The 19,594-nt window shown below is 44.5% G+C and overlaps 1 protein-coding gene across 16 annotated transcripts in view; it reads right to left on the minus strand.

Annotated features, from left to right (window-relative positions):
• Positions 1-509: 509 nt before the first annotated feature.
• FAM13B (family with sequence similarity 13 member B) overlaps positions 510-19,594 on the minus strand; it is a 156,892-nt gene continuing 137,807 nt past the window's right edge. For all 16 annotated transcript variants that reach the window (XM_033927210.1, XM_033927205.1, XM_033927206.1 and 13 more), the window contains 4 exons: positions 19,369-19,452; positions 11,346-11,518; positions 3,281-3,382; positions 510-1,898 (listed from right to left, as the gene is read on the minus strand). In XM_033927210.1, the coding sequence (XP_033783101.1) occupies positions 1,775-1,898; positions 3,281-3,382; positions 11,346-11,518; positions 19,369-19,452 (483 nt within the window). In that variant the 3' untranslated portion in view covers positions 510-1,774. The remainder of the gene's footprint in view (positions 1,899-3,280; positions 3,383-11,345; positions 11,519-19,368; positions 19,453-19,594) is intronic.

Raw genomic sequence — 19,594 nt, forward strand, 5'->3', positions numbered from 1 at the left:
ATTCAAGTTTGGATACACCCAAGTGCCTGCCAAGTGACAGAAAAGTAACTGAAATTATATACTCACAATGGGACCAAATGAAAAGTGAAAAATGGTCTCAGGATTGGTTTCCAAGCTCACAATATTTTTAAGGTACAATTTAAAAATTGTTCCTCTTGTTTAAAAAAAATAAAAGGCTGCCATTGGTACGCATCTACTTTTGCGGCTTCATTTGAAGACACAAATCACAGGCTTACAGTAACAGGAAAAAAATGTTACATAACATACAGATGGCATTTGAAGCACTAGAAATATTTTCAACCTATACTGAACACCTACTAACATTGTAGTGCAAATAATGATATACAAATGAAGTGTTTTTGGTCTTTCATTAGCAGTTTGAATGACACTTATGTTTACATTAGCTTGTAAGGTAGTGCATTTAGTGTAAGCATTGCATGCATTACATGCAGCAACCAAAGTGATATACTGATGTCCAAAAAGCACCGAGTTAAAAATTAACACTTAGATTTTACTGAATCAAAAAACAGTTTTATTTTCACAGAAACAGCACATGTCATTGAAAATGGTCATTCAGCGAGGTGAAAGTAATAACCAAAAGTAAGTTTAAGGTTAAATTCTGTAGCCAAATCATGCAAAACTGAGAAGCCACCTGACTGCATTGTAATAGCTAAATTAGGCTTACCTGTGTCCTACCCCTTCTGGTCTTCAACCCCCTTTGACACAGCAAGCTGTACCTCTGAAACGACTGCTGCTTGCCATCCCTGTATCCACACTAACCTACATCACTGTTTAGCCCTTAATGTGAAAACATTCATTTCAGGTGTAAGTAACTTCAGTTAGCTCCTATCTGCTAAAGCTATGACAGTCTAAACATCATTAGGTTCCCAGTGTCCTGAAAAGACAAGGTTTATCATGTTCCCCAATTGATCAAGATTGGCTATGTATATTATAGAAAGACTACCTGGTTTACAACTACAATTACTAGGGGAGGTGCAGCATCTTGGTCAGACAACACATATTCCTTTGTTGTGTACCCAGTGGTTGACAATAACTGATAAAGTGAACAACAATTTTAAGTCCTCTAGGCAGCATGTGAAAGAATTATTCAATTTTCCGAGTAGTAAAACTATATTAAGCAAGGTCACTTTTTAGCTTGTCCATCATTACAATCCAGGAAATGTGACCGCCGAATACAAAATCCATGAATTTCAGAATATTTATTGTGAGGCAGATGGACTTTACTGGTTAAATTTCTGGCATGCCAAACTGTCCCTTGATGGTCCTCAAAGGAATTTTTGCTCTGTTTTGGTGTTTCTTTGAAACTGTGTGTACTTTGTTTTAAGATGCTGCCTCATTTTTCATCATAAGAAAAAGAATTAGGAGTACTTCGGTGTAGTATAAACTAATATCTTAATTTCTTCAGTATTGTAAATGGCAAATAAAAAAAAAAAGTTCAGAAATTCCAAGAAGTTCTCAAAACTTTAAAGAATAAAATACTAGTCTTTTCAAAACAAGATGCATCTGTTAATATAAAACACTGAGGAAAATTATGTGTTTGTTAAAGTTGAACAAAGCAGTCTGTTAATTTTGGAACATTTTTATTTGCCCTGCAGACCAGGCCTACTTGCCTTTTCATATTCTGTAGTCATACCACACTAAAATGCACAGACTTAACTCTTTCAACAGTGCAAGACCAAAACAAGCAAATGCCAAGCAAGTACTATGATGGTTTCAGTGATGGTCTGGGTATCAGCAGTAATCAGAGCACAACTCATATGGATTTTGAGGAATCTTGTTTGCTGATGAGGACTTCCAAAAGCCTAAGTTTTGCTTTGATTTTCTTATATTCCCTATACTCCTCCAACATTGGTGTGCGATCTTCCTTCTGTACATTCCTGCAATTAAAAAAAAAAAAAGAAACACTGTTTCTGACATCCCGTGCAATTCTAGGACCGCCACCACTGGGTGGATAAGGGCAGAAAGCTCCTCCTTCTGAAAAAGTGGTATTTTTGGCAACTCTTGATTCTCCTTAAGGAATAGCTTCCCTGGCTCTAGGGAATCCAAGAGAGGATGGCCCCTGAAGGCCTATGCCAGCAAATAAGAAGAAGCAGCCCACACATGAGGGTGCTAAACGGCATACAACTCAACTGGGAGATGAGCCTAAGCCCAAGCTCAGAAGAAAAGACTTCCCCGGTGAATCAACTATCAGAGCTCTAGGCAAAATATAAGTCACATAGAAATGCAAAAAAACCAGCTACATCAGACCAACCTATACCATCTGCTGGAGGTAGATAAATATTGACTAGTTTCAAGCTGTACATGATGTCACTAGAAACTGTATTTTTCTACCTTCATTTGTTGGTCAGATGATATAAACCGCTGATTTGGACTGATTTAGTTGGAAAAAAAGGAATCATTTTATAGAAACAGGAATTATCTTAATTCTTCTTTTGGTGTTTTTCACCCTTTCTCCGTCTTTAATCTACCTGTCTAAATGCCCAGGTATCTGCTGAATCATAGAAACATAGAAAATGGCGGCAGAAAAGGGATATAGCCCACCAAGTCTGCCCATACCAAGTACCGCCCCCCCTGATCATTGCCAGTTCAAATGCTACCGTAAGAAACAGATATCCTCTCCTTCCCCAAGTTCAAATAAACCAATTATTGATTCATTTTATTTGGATTTATTAACTGCCTTTTCATGAATAGATTCACCCAAAGCGATTTACAATACACTGAATGGTATTCTTAAGTATTTTCCCTATTCGGGGGGAAAACCTTAACTTACGCATTAAGAACAGTACTGCACAAAGAAGCATATATATCAAAACCTATATGGATTTAAATACCATTGTAAAGTATATTGAAATTAAATAAAGGATCTTCACTGATAAGTCAAGTAAAAGTTTATTCCACCTGGACAATATTTTATACTCAGATGGATCACAAATGAACTTCTCCTCAAGAGTGCTCCTTGTGTCTGCTGCATTCATTAATGTCAACAAGCCTCCCATGTCTTACATGGAGAAAAATATGATGACTTCACTGTCCTGCAGCTACAGCAGAAATAAGCTTTGACAAACAATAAGGCTTTGAGGTAAGGTATTCTTATCTACTGGAGTCAAAAATGAGGATATAAGCTTCTGTATCATAGTAATAGGAAAATAACTTCAGATCTAGAACATGAATAGCATTTGAGGAAGATGTTTTCAAAGTCAAATACAGAAGAGAAAAATCTGTATATAACTAACACTGCCATTCTGTATTAAACACTAACCTTCCATTTTGCTGATAAAACCCCTCTTCAAATTCTCGTAATGTTTTCCGTAATTTCTTTTTTTCAGCTCTTGCTTTCCAGAGCTGCTCCAGCAATTCGGGCCTAAAACAACAAAAAAAGAATAATTTCTTCAGACATAGCTTTCTTTTTCCCTTTCTCTTACATAATATGAAATAACCTCTACACCCAAATTCAAACAACCCTTTTAAACTAGTTTTATACTGTTCTATTTAAATTGAACCGCTTTCCACTTTAAGGATGTGGTTTGTGTAATAATACACCAGTTACTATTTAAAATGTTATTTACAGTAGAATCTCAGTTAACTAGCTCTTTCACCCAACTGGCAAAAAAATTGGTGGTGAAAAAAAAAAGTTCTCCAAATCACCAGCGGTCCTGAGCTGCAAAGCCCCCTCCCTCCCTCCTTGAAGAACTAGAACAGGGGTAGGGAACTCCGGTCCTCGAGAGCCGTATTCCAGTCAGGTTTTCAGGATTTCCCCAATGAATATGCATGATATCTATTTGCATGCACTGCTTTCAATGCATATTCATTGAGGAAATCCTGAAAACCCGACTGGAATACGGCTCTCGAGGACCGGAGTTTCCTACCCCTGAACTAGAAGCAGCGGCAGTCTTGAGTTGTGAACCCTATCTCCCTCCCAACCTGAAGCACCAGCGCAGCAGCATACTGAGCTGCAGATCTCCCCTCATTCCCTCAAGCCTCCAGGCAGCTGAGACACAACCCCCCCCTGCTTCCCGTCCCAAAGCACCAATGTGGCAGTGGTCCTGAGCCACAAAGTCCTCCTCCCTTCCTCAAACCAAGTGGAGGAAGCAGGCAGTGGTCCTGAGCCCGAATCCCCTCACTCCCTCCCTTACCCAAAGCGCAGCCGGTCAACAGGAGGCAGCCTCAAAACAGGCTGCTTGCAGCCAGCCCCGGCAGGACCTTTCCTCTGATTTGTCAACACATCAGAGGAAAGGCCCTGCAAGGGAAATTGCGTCAGAGGAGACGCTTCCACCCACACACTCACAACAGCAGGCAGGCAGGCAGACAGACAGGTTCAGCCAATTTGAGCAACTTACTTTACTAATGAGCGTTGCGAAGGTAAGGGGGGGAGGGAAGGAGATAGATTCAGTAGGTAGGAAGGAGGGGGATCTTTTGGTGTGATATCATGGTGCATATGTGGGATTTGGAGGGGGTTATGGATGCCCAATTGGCCTTACCCAAAGGGTATACCTTTGTCTTGATGGGGCCTCTAGTCCCTATGTGGGCTGGAGTGTTTAAGAAGTAGGAGGATGTAGTGAGGGTAGTGGGGAAGGGAGGGGTGGGTTTAGTTTTGACCCAGAGGGGATATAATGAGTATGGTTGCACAGTTCTTGGGGGTGGGGGGAGAGTCCTTAGAGGGTTTGAATGTGGATGGTGGCTAGGGGGTTGAGGGGTAGATGGTAAATACTGTCTCCTGGATTGTAAGGGGCATTCATTCCCCCATTAAGAGAACAAAAATCCTACAACACCTGCAGCACAATAAAGTAGACATAGCTTTATTGCAGGAAACACACTGGGGGGGGGGGGGCGGGCGATTGTAGAACATGTTAAACTTAAACGTTGGTGAGTGGGGAACTTGGTGGCAGCAGATGCAGTGGGGAAGAAAATCGGGGTGACCATATTGTTTAGGAAAGGATGGTAAACAACATTAAGGTGCTCATAGTTGATACAGCGGGTCGATATAGCACAGTTACTTACCGTAACAGGTGTTATCCAGGGACAGCAGGCAGATATTCTTGACTGATGGGTGACGGCACCGACAGAGCCCCGGTACGGACAATTTTAGAGTGATTGCACTCTAAGAACTTGGAAAGTTCTAGCAGGCCGCACCGCGCACGTGCCTTCCCGCCCGACAGAGGCGCGCGGTCCCCAGTTAGGATAAGCTAGCTAAGAAGCCAACCCGGGGAGGTGGGTGGGACGCAAGAATATCTGCCTGCTGTCCCTGGATAACACCTGTTACGGTAAGTAACTGTGCTTTATCCCAGGACAAGCAGGCAGCATATTCTTGACTGATGGGTGACCTCCAAGCTAACAAAAAGAGGGATGGTGGGAAGGTTGGCCATTAGGAAAACAAATTTTGCAAAACAGATTGGCCGAAGTGTCCATCCCGTCTGGAGAATGTATCCAGACAATAGTGAGATGTAAAAGTGTGAACTGAGGACCATGTAGCAGCCTTGCAGATTTCCTCAATAGGCGTGGAACGGAGGAAAGCCACAGATGCTGCCATAGCTCTAACTCTATGGCCCGTGACAGAACCTTCCAGTGTCAGTCCAGACTGAGCATAACAAAATAAAATGCACGCTGCAAGCCAATTTGACAACGTATGTTTAGTAATCTATTCGGATCAAAGGACAGAAAGAGTTGGGGAGATGATCTGTGGGGCTTAGTACGCTCTAAATAGTAAGCTAGAGCCCGCTTACAGTCCAAAGTATGCAGAGCCTGTTCTCCAGAATGCGAGTGAGGTTTCGGAAAGAAGACAGGCAGAACAATAGATTGGTTGAGATGGAATTCAGAGACAACCTTAGGGAGAAACTTTGGATGTGTACGCAGAACCACCTTGTCATGATGAAAGACAGTAAAAGGTGGATCTGCAACTAGTGCATGTAGCTCACTGACCCTCCTGGCAGAGGTAAGAGCAATAAGGAAAAGTACCTTCCAAGTGAGAAACTTGAAAGGAGTGGTAGCCAAAGGTTCAAATGGAGGCTTCATTAAGGCGGAAAGAACCACATTGAGATCCCAGATTACAGGAGGGGCTTCACATTGAAAAGACCTCGCATGAATCTGGACACCAAGGGATGAGCTGAGAGGAGTTTTCCATGAACTGGCTCATGAAAAGCCGCAATAGCACTGAGGTGGACTCTGATGGAAGTAGACTTGAGGCCAGAGTCAGACAAAGAAAGAAGATAATCCAACAACGTCTCCACTGCAAGGGAAATGGGATCAAAATGATGAAGAAGACACCAGGAAGAAAATCGAGTCCACTTCTGATGGTAACATTGCAGAGTGGTCGGTTTCCTGGATGCGTCCAGAATGGAGCGAACGGGCTGAGACAAAAGAGTATCAGTCGAAGTCAGCCCGAGAGATACCAAGCTGTCAGGTGCAGAGACTGGAGATTGGGATGTAGAAGGGTCTCCTGATGTTGTGTAAGCAGCGAAGGAAACAGTGGAAGAAGAAAGGGTTCCCTGGAACTGAGTTGAAGTAGAAGGGAGAGCCAATGTTGCCTGGGCCACCGTGGAGCAATCGGAATCATGGTGGCTCGTTCCCTCTTGAGCTTGAATAAGGTTCTTAACATGAGAGGCAGAGGAGGGAAAGCGTACAGGAACAGATTGGACCAATCGAGGAGAAATGCATCCGCTGCGAGACAGTGAGGAGAGTAGAGTCTGGAGCAGAATAGGGGCAGCTGGTGATTGTGAGGAGCTGCAAAGAGGTCTATCTGAGGAGTGCCCCACTGAGCGAAGATGGACTGCAGAGTTAAAGGATCGAGTGTCCACTCGTGAGGCTGGAGAATTCTGCTGAGCTTGTCCGCCAAGGAATTCTGTTCTCCCTGAATGTAGATAGCTTTCAGAAATAGATGGTGATCTGTGGCCCAAGCCCAAATCTTCTGGGCTTCTTGGCACAAGAGGCGAGAGCCTGTCCCACCCTGCTTGTTGATGTAGTACATCGCAACTTGATTGTCTGTGCACAGCAGGAGGACTTGAGGAAAGAGAAGATGCTGGAAGGCTTTGAGGGCATAAAACATTGCTCTGAGTTCCAGGAAATTGATGTGATGCTTCATTTCCTGAGCTGTCCAAAGTCGTTGAGTTTGGAACTCGTTCAAATGAGCTCCCCAGGCATAAGGGGAGGCGTCGGTGGTGATGACAAGTTGATGAGGAGGTAGATGGAACAGAAGACCTCTGGAGAGATTTGAGGATATCAACCACCCTTGTAGAGACTGACGAAGAGATGATGTGACAGATATTTCATTTAAATTTCCCCAGAATTCTATAGTTTCAACGGTTCTCCCTTCTGCTTCTATTTCCTATCTCCCCTCTTTTCAACCTTTCAAAGTCCTTTAGATCATTGTAGTCTTATTAGAATGTTTATTTTCTTATTTTTCTCATGTCTCTATTTTTATTTCTTCATTACTCTACTAATTGTCATTTTCCCAGGTACTTTAGTTAGATTGTGAGCCTTCGGGACAGTAAGGGAATTTCTAAGTACCTATCTTACTTATAATTTTAATGCACCCTATTGTCTATTTTCTGTAAACCGCTTAGAATCCTAACGGAATTTAGCGGTATATAAGAAATAAATTACATTACATTACATTACATATGTGACGTGAGCAAGGATCCATCACTTGGGACCACTGGGTAGCTAGGGTCCATTGAGGAGTGCGCAGGTGAAGACGTGCGAGGGGTGTGACATGAACTGTGGAGGCCATGTGGCCCAAGAGTATCATCATTTGCTTGGCAGAGATGGAACGTTGTGGAAGCACGTGCTGACATAGAGATTGAAGCGTTTGAAGACTGTTGGAGGGCAGGAACGCTCTCATGAGGACTGTTTCCAAGACTGCTCCAATGAATTGAAGTCTCTGAGTGGGGATGAGATGAGATTTTGGTAGATTGATCTTGAACCCCAGCAAACGTAGAAACAGGATGGTCTGGTTGGTGGCCTGTAGTACTGTCTGAGATGAATTGGCCTTTATCAACCAATCGTCCAGATAAGGAAAGACCTGAAGGTGGTGAGAGCGTAGAAAGGCAGCCACCACAATCAGACATTTGGTGAACACTCTTGGAGAGGAGGCAAGACCGAAGGGCAGCACCTTGTATTGGTAATGACAATGATTGATCATGAAGCGGAGGTACTGTCTGGAGGCCAGATTGACCGGTATGTGAGTGTATGGTTCTTTGAGATCGAGGGAACATAGCTAGTCGCCTTGATTGAGAAGAGGGTAAAGAGTGGCTAGAGAGAGCATTCTGAATTTCTCTTTGACCAAGCATTTGTTGAGATCGCGAAGATCTAAAATGGGTCTGAGATCTCCTGTTTTTTGGGGGACTAGAAAATAACGGGAGTAGAATCCCTGCCCCTTTTGATCTAGAGGAACTTCCTCTATGGCTTTCAGAAGGAGGAGGGATTGAACCTCCTGAAGAAGGAGTGAAACCTGAGGAGTGTTCAAAGCAGACTCTCTTGGCAGACTTTGGGCAGGAAGTGTCTGAAAGTTGAGAGAGTAGCCGTGGCAGATGATGTTGAGGACCCACTGATCCGAGGTGATGGTTTCCCAACGGCTTATGAAAAGAGTAAGGCGTCCTCCTATGGGCTGCGGAAGGTGGGCAGAAGGAGGAAGACTGGCTATGTCCTGGAGAACTAAGTCAAAAGGGTTGAGTAGATTTTTGTGGAGGGGGAGGCTTCACCTGTTGTTGCTGTTGTGCTGGTCTAGCAGCTTGCCTCTGTTGTTGCCTCTGACGCCTGGGTTGTTGTGTGGCCTGTGGTAAAGGACGAGCCACAAATCTACGCTGGTAGGCTGACTGCTGGCGAAAAGGCCTGGTAGGTGGGGTTTTCTTTTTCGTTTTAAGGAGAGTGTCCCACCGAGTCTCATGAGCTGAGAGCTTTTGGGTAGTGGAGTCCATGGATTCTCCAAACAGCTCATCCCCCAAGCAAGGTGCATTGGCCAGGCGATCTTGGTGATTGACATCGAGTTCTGAAACTCTAAGCCAGGCCAGTCGCCGCATGGCCACTGACATAGCCGTGGCCCTAGAGGTCAGCTCAAAGGTATCATAGATTGATCTGACCATGAACTTACGAAGTTGTAAGAGCGATGAAGAAGTTTGGCGAAAGGCAGATCTTTTACGGTCAGGGAGGTAATTTTCAAAAGCTGACAAAGTTTGAATGAGATGCTTAAGCTAGAATGAAAAATGGAAAGCATAGTTCCCAGATCTATTAGCTAGCATCGCATTCTGATACAACCGCTTGCCAAACTTATCCATGGCCTTACCTTCTCTGCCAGGAGGGACAGAGGCGTACACACTAGCCCCCGTGGATTTCTTTAAAGTAGATTCCACCAGTAAAGACTCATGGGGGAGTTGCGGTTTGTCAAAGCCAGGAATAGGTATGACCTTATATAAGGAGTCCAGTTTGCGAGGAGCCCCTGGAATGGTCAAAGGTGTCTCTAGATTTTTATAGAAAGTCTCTCGCAAAATATCATGGAGAGGCAATTTTAAGAATTCCCTTGGAGGATGGTCAAAGTCCAGTGCATCGAGAAATGCCTTGGATTTTTTGGATTCAGCTTCCAAGGGAATAGAGAGAGAGAGTCGCACATCTCTTTGAGAAAAGAGGTGAAAGAAGTTGCATCAGGTTTGGAGGACGGATCTAAACCAGAAGGATCCTCGTCCCCTGACGAACACTCTCCCTCAGAAAGGAAAGGCTCCTCTGAATCACCCCACAGATCAGGGTCCCTCACTTGAAAGTTACGGTCCCGTGACTCCGGTGTGGAGGGTTCTAGGTGTCGAGTTTTGTGAGTCGACTTACCAGACCTCTGAGAAACGGTACCGGGAGATGTTATCAGGTGTGCCGGTGCCAAAGTTTGCACCGCCTGGTGTAAAGACCTCGGTTCCGGCGCTAAAATTGGCATGGACACCGAGGAAGCTGTATGTACCGGTACCGACAAAGTGGATACCGATAAAAGAGGCTGCTCCACTGCCGGTACCGGTAGCTCAGACCGGACCGGGACTGGAAGGCTTGGTGTCAGAAGAGCAGGCAGGAGCTGCTGCAATTGCTCCTTGAGCTGTACTTGCAGGACGGCGGCAATTCGCTCGTCCAGCGAAGGCACCGGTACCGCTTTTTTCTTCTGTGGTACCTTTGGTGCCGCTCTACACTCCCGAAGAGGAACCCGAGGTCGAAGGGCTAACCTCAATCGGAGCGGAGCGCTTCCGCGGGCGCCTCGAGGTCGGCAGGATTGGGCTCGCTGCCACTGAGACCGGAGGACGCTCCAGCGGGGAAGGCTTCTTAGCCGGCTTACCTGAGGAAAGCGACGCCGGCGCGGTATCGCGCGGTGTCGATGAGGTAGGTGCCGACTGCGTCGGGGCCAAAGTCGGGGTCGGTGCCGCCGAATCCGACATCTCGGTACCAAACAACAACCGCTGTTGAATCTGGCGGTTTTTTAGAGTTCTCTTTTTCAGAGTGGCACAGCGGGTGCAGGTGGACGCCCGATGGTCAGGACCGAGGCACTGTAAGCACCAGTTGTGTGGGTCGGTAAGAGAAATGGGCCTCGCGCACCGCTGGCACTTCTTAAAACCGGGTTGGGGGGGGCATGAACGTAAAAACGGCTTCTGCCAAATTGAAGGCCGAGGCCTCGATGGTGGCAGCAGGCCCTGTTGGGGCAAACCCGAAAAAATGAGAAAAAAAGAAAAGAAAATTCTTCTCTTTTTTTTTTTAAAAAAGAAAATAAGAAAAAAAGGAATAAAATACCGAAAAGGTTTACACGAGCAGGAAGGCGTTTGAGAAAAAATTTCAACAGCCGTTGAAAGTGCGTCTTCTTAGCTCCGCGGAAACTAAGAAACTGGGGACCGCGCGCCTCTGTCGGGCGGGAAGGCACTCGCGCGTGTGCGGTGCGGCCTGCTAGAACTTTCCAAGTTCTTAGAGTGCAATCACTCTAAAATTGTCCGTACCGGGGCTTCGTCGGTGCCGTCACCCATCAGTCAAGAATATGCTGCCTGCTTGTCCTGGGATAAATAATATGCCAGCAGGTCGATATATAATATGCCAGGCAGGAGATTATTTTCAGTTATATCTATGCTTCCAATAATTATGATAAGACTTCCTATAAGACGATTATATCTCATCTATTACCACATCTTTCCCAGCTAATTATGGTTGGTGGAGATTTTAATGGGGTGTGGGACCCAGAGATGGATTGTTCTGGGCCTGCCAGATAGATTGCAGGGTTCGCAGGGCATTCAGAACTTTGGTTCCCTCTTATACAAACACAAGTACTCAACTGTGTCTGACTATATCACTTTTTGCATTTTGCCTTTGGTTGTACTTACATGGAAGAGGCTCGAGTATTAGATAATCTGTGGTCCATGGTTATTTTATCTTGATATTCTATACCATCAGGCTCCGCACTTTCAACTTGGATTGAGATAGACTCTGGTTGGACAGCAGGTTTTAAAAAATCATTCATCTCTGATGATAAAGTGATGATTTCTTCCTCCTCTTCCTAAAAAAATGAGGACATGTCAGTCAAAGGCTACACAGCTACACATAGAGTGCTTTTACACTAGTGTTTCAACCCAAACTAACGTAGAATTACCCACACTGAAACATTCTATTAATCAGGGCTTCTTAACCTAAGATCCAAAGATGGGCATAAGGATGTAATAACCAAATGCAAACAATTTATTATTCTTTTTTATTTTTTCATTTTACTTTGAAAACTGTCTTTGTAAAAAAAAAAAAAAAATAATAATTCTGTTACAAATAATTGTTATGGTCTCAATTCAAATAAGAGTAGGGTGAACTGGGATACATGGTTAGATAATTGGCAAACACACTGCTCATGTCTGAGTGTAAACAATAAGGAAAACATTGAGGCATCAATGCACAAAAGGTTTCCTTGCAAGGAAGACTGGTTTTAACCAGTCTTTCTTGCAAGGAAACTCTCCTCAAGAAGCACAAAAAGCTTCTCCATGGCTGCTACTGATCGTCAGTAGCGGTCACCGAGAATCCTATTCAAATGCATTACAAGGAGCTCATTACTATTCTAATGAGCATTCCATGTAATGCACAGCAGGGAAACTCATTTCCTGTGCAGATGACAGATCTGAGCTGTTTGTTTTGGTTTTATTTTATTTATAACCCGCCTTTCCCAAACCGGCTCACAATTTAAACATACACAATAAAACATATATAAAATACATATAAAAAACACAAACAAATAAGTGACAAGATCTTACATCACAAATGACTTAATACCCATATTTCATGTTACAGAATAAATGTCATAGTAGATGACGGCAGATAAAGACCCGAATAGTCCATCCAGTCTGCCCAACCTGATTCAATTAAAATTTTAAATTTTTTCTTCTTAGCTATTTCTGGGCAAGAATCCAAAGCTTTACCCGGTACTGTGCTTGGGTTCCAACTGCCGAAATCTCTGTTAAGACTTACTCCAGCCCATCTATACCCTCCCAGCCATTGAAGCCCTCCCCTGCCCATCCTCCACCAAACGGCCATACACAGACACAGACCGTGCAAGTCTGCCCAGTACTGGCCTTAGTTCAATATTTAATATTATTTTCTGATTCTAAATCTTCTGTGTTCATCTCACGCTTCTTTGAACTGTCTCTTCAATAACTTCTTAAAAGCATCAAAATTACATTGCTTTCTAATGTACAAAGGTAGCCTGCCATACTCACAGTGCCTGAGAGCTGATTGGCTCAGGTACTGACAGGAAAGTGACAGCTCAGACCCGGCTGCAGGCTTGAATCAGAGTTCCCTGTGGCTCCTGCTTTGGAGCTGGCAAGGGAATCCTCAATCAACTGTTTGCTTTTTTTAAATAGGTGCATGAGCTGTACCTATTTAAAAAAAAAAAAAAAAACAACCCAAAAACAACTGACCTCCCTATATGCCGTGACCCCTTCTCCTCGACCCTCTGTACTTTAAAATCATTAGAAGGGATGCCACCTCACTCCTGCCATCGGGATCTCCCCAAACCCGACCCCCATGTACCTTGTATTCATGACTGGCAGGAGGATGCTCACTCCCTCCTGCTGGCAGGACCGCCTTTTCAAAATGGAGGGTCTTCCCCTTCCTGGTGCATTATGGGATGCACTGGGAGAGGCCTAAGGTGCCAAGGCCCCTCCCCTAGGTACCCCTCCTTCAATACAAGGTATTTGGGGGGTGGCTTTCAATTTAAGGATCTGGGGGCTAAGGAGAGGTTGGGCTGTCGGAGGGGGGGGGGAACCTGGCAGCAGGAATTAGTGGGCATCCCTCCTGCTGATTCAAAGTACAGGGGGTCATGTCTTTTTTTTTTATAGGCACAGATGTTGTGCATGCACAACAGATGAGCCCATTAAACAAACAAACAAACAAACAAAAAAACCCAGCTACTCTCCCTGCCCTGTTGAGCAGGACTTGGCTTTGGGGCTTCCCCTGTTGGCTCAGATGATAGCGGCTGAACCAGAAGAGGAAGCCCTGTGGCTCAGCAGGGCAGGGAGAGTAGCTAGTCTGACAGGCGGGAGAAGATGTTCCTAGCGACTGCTTTTCTGAGCTAGCACCAGGGACAGTTCTTGCCCTTTACCAGCAATTCTATGCACAATTAGGAAGGGAAAGACCCCCCCAGACGACCCCTAGAACTGAAGCAGGACCACCAGCCCCCTGTAAATAAGCCTTGTGCATGGCTAACATAAAATCAGGGCTCAACAACCCCGGCGGCAATCCAAAAATCATAGCATGAGCAGAAGACACATTTAAGACCTGTTTCTGACTCAAGACAGGAGGAAGGTCGCCTGAGGCAGTGGGCAAAATGGACACGTTTCCGGCCAAACTGAGGGAAGCGCTATTGCTAAACTGGCACCTGAAATCAAACGTGGCACCAAAACCAAACTTGACCCTGCCACTACATAAACACCAATAGCAGCCCCAGTGACAAGGGAATTTCCCGCCTCACCAGCAGTCCGCAAGTCCGAATCTGCCAGACAGCTGGTAGCCGAGGAAACCCTGGCGTGGGTGGCAGGTAAGTCCCGGTGCGCACGCAAAGGGAAGCCGAACATGCCAACACTCGAAGCAACGTCCCCCTTGAGGTGGATAGAACATTTCGTGCACCCACCAGCAACATCCATTGCTTGGTGCCCACATAAAACACACTTGTGCTGCTTCTCGAAGCACTCATACTGAATGCACCAAAAACCCACTTACAACACCATACAAAAAAGGCAGCCTCAGGACCACTTTATGCTCCGTTCATTCCTTGTGTCTTTTCTTTTTTTTTTTACTTCTCACAGCTCACCAACTGTCTCAAGTTAGAGGAGACCCCCACATGGCACTCTACATTGGAGTCTGAGCCGGTATAGGTGGCAAGCTGTACAATTGAGGCTCCTCTAAACACAGAAAACCTGGGAAGGTGGGGAAAATGGGGGGGAGGGACTTGACCATTTCGAGTGTGGCACCCCCCAGGTTTGTAGGACCCCCAAGAGGGTCCCCCAAGCTCTATCCAGACAGTAAAAGGGACCAGAAAAAAACCCTAACCAGATCCAACAGGCCCAAAACAAACCTTAGCACAGACTGCACAATCTTACCACTCCACCTGCTGGAGACTGAGAAAAGACTGATTATAAGAAGGACTGCACAGCCCACTTGTACTGTAGCCAAAAATTAGTGTCTCAGTCTCCACCTGCTGGCAGAGGAGTGTAATATCATCTGCTTCTGTGCTGGTCAGGAGGGGCGCTGAAGAATTTAGCCTTTTCAAGTGTTCATTGTAATTCTTTCATTCTAGAATAGTTAAGATCACTGGTCCTTCTAAGCCAGTGGTCTCAAACTCACAGCCCAGGGGCCACATGCGGCCCACCAGGTACTATTTTGAGGCCCTAGGTATTATAAAAATGATTCTTTATGGAAAACTTGTGCCTTAAGTGTCTGGTGGTCGCATCCACAACCACCTTCAGCTCTCACCTCCTCCAGCACCGGACACAAGCACAAGCTGCACTGCCTCCAATGGTTACCTTATGTTCTGGAAGGTTGCCCATCTCACTGCTGTAATCTCATGCAAACGCTTTCCTGCGTCTGTACGCGATTGTCCTCTCCAATCCACCTCACAATCACGTACAAACGCAGGAAAGCGCTTGCATGAGGTTACAGCAGTGAGGCAAGCAATGTTCCAGAACGTAAGGTAACCATTGGAGGCAGTGCACCTTGTGCATGTGTCCGGTGCTGAAGGCGGTTGTGGATGTGACCACCGGACACTTAAGGCACAAGTTTTCCATAAAGAATCATTCTTTATAATACCGATGGCCTCAAAATAGTTGGTCCAAAATCTTGTCTCTTGCAGTTGATACTGATAGCTTTTCTCTTTCTGTATGTTGCACTGCTTTCAGCTGTGTATAGCTGAAATTATCAGAAGCAATTAAGGAAATATTTCCTTAACTGCTTCTGATAATTTCAGCTATTCACATATAGTTTATAAATCTTTCCTTAATTGCTTCTTATAATTTCAGATAATCCATATTTTGGATTTGTAGGTACTTCATACAAAGATGTCATTTCTTTAATAAGACATTAACTATTTTTTCTGTGGCCCTACAAGTACCTACAAATCCAAAATATGGTCCTGCAAAGGGTTTGAGTTTGAGACCACTGCTCTAAGCAGAGAGGGGACCCTCCAGCTACAGTATTACCAGTGGAGGATGTTGTTTCACTATCACATTTTGATTAGTGAGGGACAGACAAGCTCTGCAAGACTCTAGGGAAACTGCCTGTCCAATATTGTGTTTTCAGTCACTAGGAAGCACCACCAGCAACAAATCACTAAAGGGCTCCCATTCAGTTTAGAGGGAACAGTGATTAGGATATTAAGATTTCTGGATACTTGATATTAAGGCAAGAAAAGAAACATCATATCTTTACAGTGCAATATAAAGAAGGAAAGATTAGGTTCTTACCTTTGCTAATCTTCTTTCTTGTAAACCCACACTCTATTACTGAACAAACAGATAGTCAATCCCATTTCATGAGATCTCTTGAAGGAAGCTTCATTTGCATAGTTTTGCTCCTCCTCTCTTACATGTAGACTGCCCTCCAGCTTCCAGTGTGTAACAAAGCAGACAGCCATTTCTGTAAAGGACAGAGAAAAGGGAGGGGTATGGGGAAATTCCCCAAGAAACAAGTCTAATATACTCATATCAATAAATATCACAATAAACAGTCAAAAATTTCTTGGAACAGTATAAACAATGAAAAATTGCAACAAGGAGATTCAGCCTGCATTCACAGTGTTAGGGCACATGAACGAAACACTCAGGAGCAAAGCACAAAACCTCTGTGGATGGTATTCTTTATAAGGCTGGTCAAAGAAACAGGAAATACAACTTACCTGTACTTATTGAGGCAGAAAAACAGCGAATCAATATCTCCCAGGGTGGGCTTTAGGAATAGTGTGTGGGTTTACAAGAAAGAAGATTGTACAGCCTCACTCTATTCCTGAACAAACGGGATATAACAGAGCAGTCCTTCAAACTTAGGGTGAGGCTGATTAGCCAGCTACTAAGATAGATGATCCATATGCGTAATCCCTCTTGGCTGCCACATCTATCCTGTAAAACTTTGTGAATGTGTGCAGAGAAAACCAAGTGATGGCTCTACAAATCTTTTCCAGGGAAACCACTGAAGATTCCGCACACAAGAAAGCCATACCTCGTGTGGAGTGGGCCTTCACAGAAATGGGAGGCCACTTTCCGGCTGATGAAATGGCCATCCAGATCTACCTGGAAATGATGGCCTTCGACACTGGTCTGCTTACAGGCTACTCCAACCAGCGTGAATATGTGATCTGACAAACAAAATTAATTCGTGACTTTCAAGTTTCTCAGCAAAAGCCTGCAAAGTATCCAGAGATTTTAACACTATGTTATGCGCGTATAGGTTGGCAAATACACCTCTTGATTGATATGAAATACAGAAACCACTTTTGGCAAGAAAGAGGGAACTGTGCGCAGGGTCGCACCTGAATCTGTAATTCGAAGAAAGGGATCTCTGCCTGAAGTTCAGACACACTAAGGGCTACCAAAAACACCATCTTAACAGTGATATCCATCAGAGAAACTTGGTCCAGCGGCTCAAAGGGCGGACTCGCAAGTGCCCCGAGAATCTGGTTAAGATTCCAAGTCGGAAACGGCTGATGCAATAGAAGGCGGAGCCATTAATACACCGTTTAAAACCAAACCACATCTGGATGAGCCGTAAAAGAACATCTATGGGACTTAGGATTGAAGCAAGAAAGTCTGGCTATCTGAACTCTCAGAGATACAATGGCTAGTCCCTTTTGGAGAAAGAGGAGCACCATCGGGATTGATGTCGAGCTCGGGTCAGCACTCTTTCGAGCGCACCAGGATTAGAAACACTTCCAGGCCTTCATGTGCACTGCATCTGTTAACTTCTTCTTGCTGTATAAGATGATAACTACTTCATCCGAGCAAAGCATACACACTAGAGCTGCACACTCAAGAGCCATGCCATAAAACCAAAGCGTTCTGGATCCTGCAGGGCTATTGGACACTGCATGAGTCATGATAGGGAAGTTTTAGACCCCGATCTAGGTACAGACGAACCCAGGTCCATATATCACAAGCATCTCGGCCAATCAGGCACCACTAGAATCACCCTTCCGCAGTACACCTTGATCCTTCGCTGGAGACTGTCCTGTGGCCATGGCTAGACTATGGTGTTCAGCCCCTCACTTCCTGGTTTGCTTTGTCAACTGATGAAGAGTTGCCTTCTTGATGGATGTCGCCGCCATGAAGTTGAATGTTGGATGTTCCCATCTCTTCACTATACACGTGAAGGGTCTCTGGGATAGCGACCACTCCCCGAGATCCAAGGTTTGGCGGCTGAGATAATCTGCTTATATGTTGTCCACTCCTGTTACGTGGACTGCTAAAAATGCTAGAAGATGAGTTTCTGCCCACTGAAAGAGCATTTGAGCATCCAGATGTAGGGGTACACTACTGGTGCCCCTTTGGCGGCTGACATATGCTACTGCCATGGCATTGTCCAAGAAGACCCAAACCGCCTTGTTCTGAAGCCTACTCTCAGGAGAACCAGCTGGATCATACAAAGCTCCAAGCCATGGAGTGGTGAATGGCCTTGTCCCCCATACCTGCAACAACCAGTTGTTTCCCCCGTTCTGGTGGGCTACCCATGGCTAGCTGCAGGTAATAGTCACCGTGTCATTCTCTACTTTAAATTCAGATCTGGAAAATCCAAGACGGCCACCGTGGGAGCAATTTTACTAATAAAACTACCCGGGAAAACTAAAAAGACCCCTAAAACACTGAGATTTTAGGAAAGACAGGACCTAGGGCTAGCTAAAATCCTAATTTGGAGACCACTTAAAATCCTAATTTGGAGACCTCTTCAAAATCGATCTCACAGGCTGTCAAGCCTGTTACTCACTGTGCCATACTGTGTGCTGGGAGCTGCAAGATGGAAGCTGAAACAGAGATCCTCTATCTCACAAGCCTTGAAACTTGGATGCTAGTCTTCTGACTGCCTCTCGGGCCCAATGAGCTGGCTGGAGACCTCCACCTCACCTGGAAACGCCTCACACATGAACGGGTGGAGGAATGCAGTTGGCCTTGATCCTGGATGCACCACCAAGGAGCCACATACCCTGCGCTCAAACCCATTAGTGGATGAATCTGGGGTGAGCAATGTTCCCAAGGGAATGGTCCCTGAAGCCTGATCTGCGATTGCAGGCTGTCCAGGTGGAAGCACTGCAGAGCAGCCAAACTCCTGGTAAAGTCTGTGATCTCCTGCAGCCAGATCTGTTCCTGCAGGAAACCTCTGCAGCAGGAATACGTGAAGCTGCAAAAATACCACGTTAGAGAAAAACAAACACGAGCAGAAAAGACCAGATCCTACTGTCTTGCTTGTAGAAGACAACTGAAAGTTAGAGGGCAGACCTGAGGTAAGAGGGGAGGGTCAAAAATATGTAAATGAAGCTTCCTACAAGAGATCTAACAAGATGGGATTGATTACACACTTGTCCAGGAATTGTGCAAGAACAGCATGATATATAATGATGCCATATAGTTTTTTTTTTAAATTATTATTTATCATTTTACAAAAAAAATTATCAAGCTTTATATCTTGTACAGTAAGATTGTATCCTTAACATATATAAGAAGAAGAAAACATATAACATATTCTCTTACACTTAAGCAATCTATAGTCCCCAATTATTGGATCCAAGATTTTCAAAGAGTGACTTTACAAATTAAAAAGAAAATAATGCCATATAGTTAAAAAATGTTAAAATAACACCCCCCCAAAAAAAAAACAACAAACAAACCTTACCTTGATTTCTTCAAAGAAATGTGCAGTTTCCCCTTCTATGATTGGCTGTAACATTTGACCCCGCCGCTTTGTTGATGGTGATCCCTGTTAATAGTCATCCTATATATTTATTTTGGATTTAGTTCATTTATGAATTTTTTTATATCGTCTTACCTACAAAAGGCTACGAGGTGGTTCACAATAGTAATAAAAAACAGAAATAATCATAATCATACAATATCACTCT

This window comes from Geotrypetes seraphini, chromosome 18, assembly GCF_902459505.1.
Source record: "Geotrypetes seraphini chromosome 18, aGeoSer1.1, whole genome shotgun sequence".
Classification (NCBI taxonomy): domain Eukaryota; kingdom Metazoa; phylum Chordata; class Amphibia; order Gymnophiona; family Dermophiidae; genus Geotrypetes; species Geotrypetes seraphini.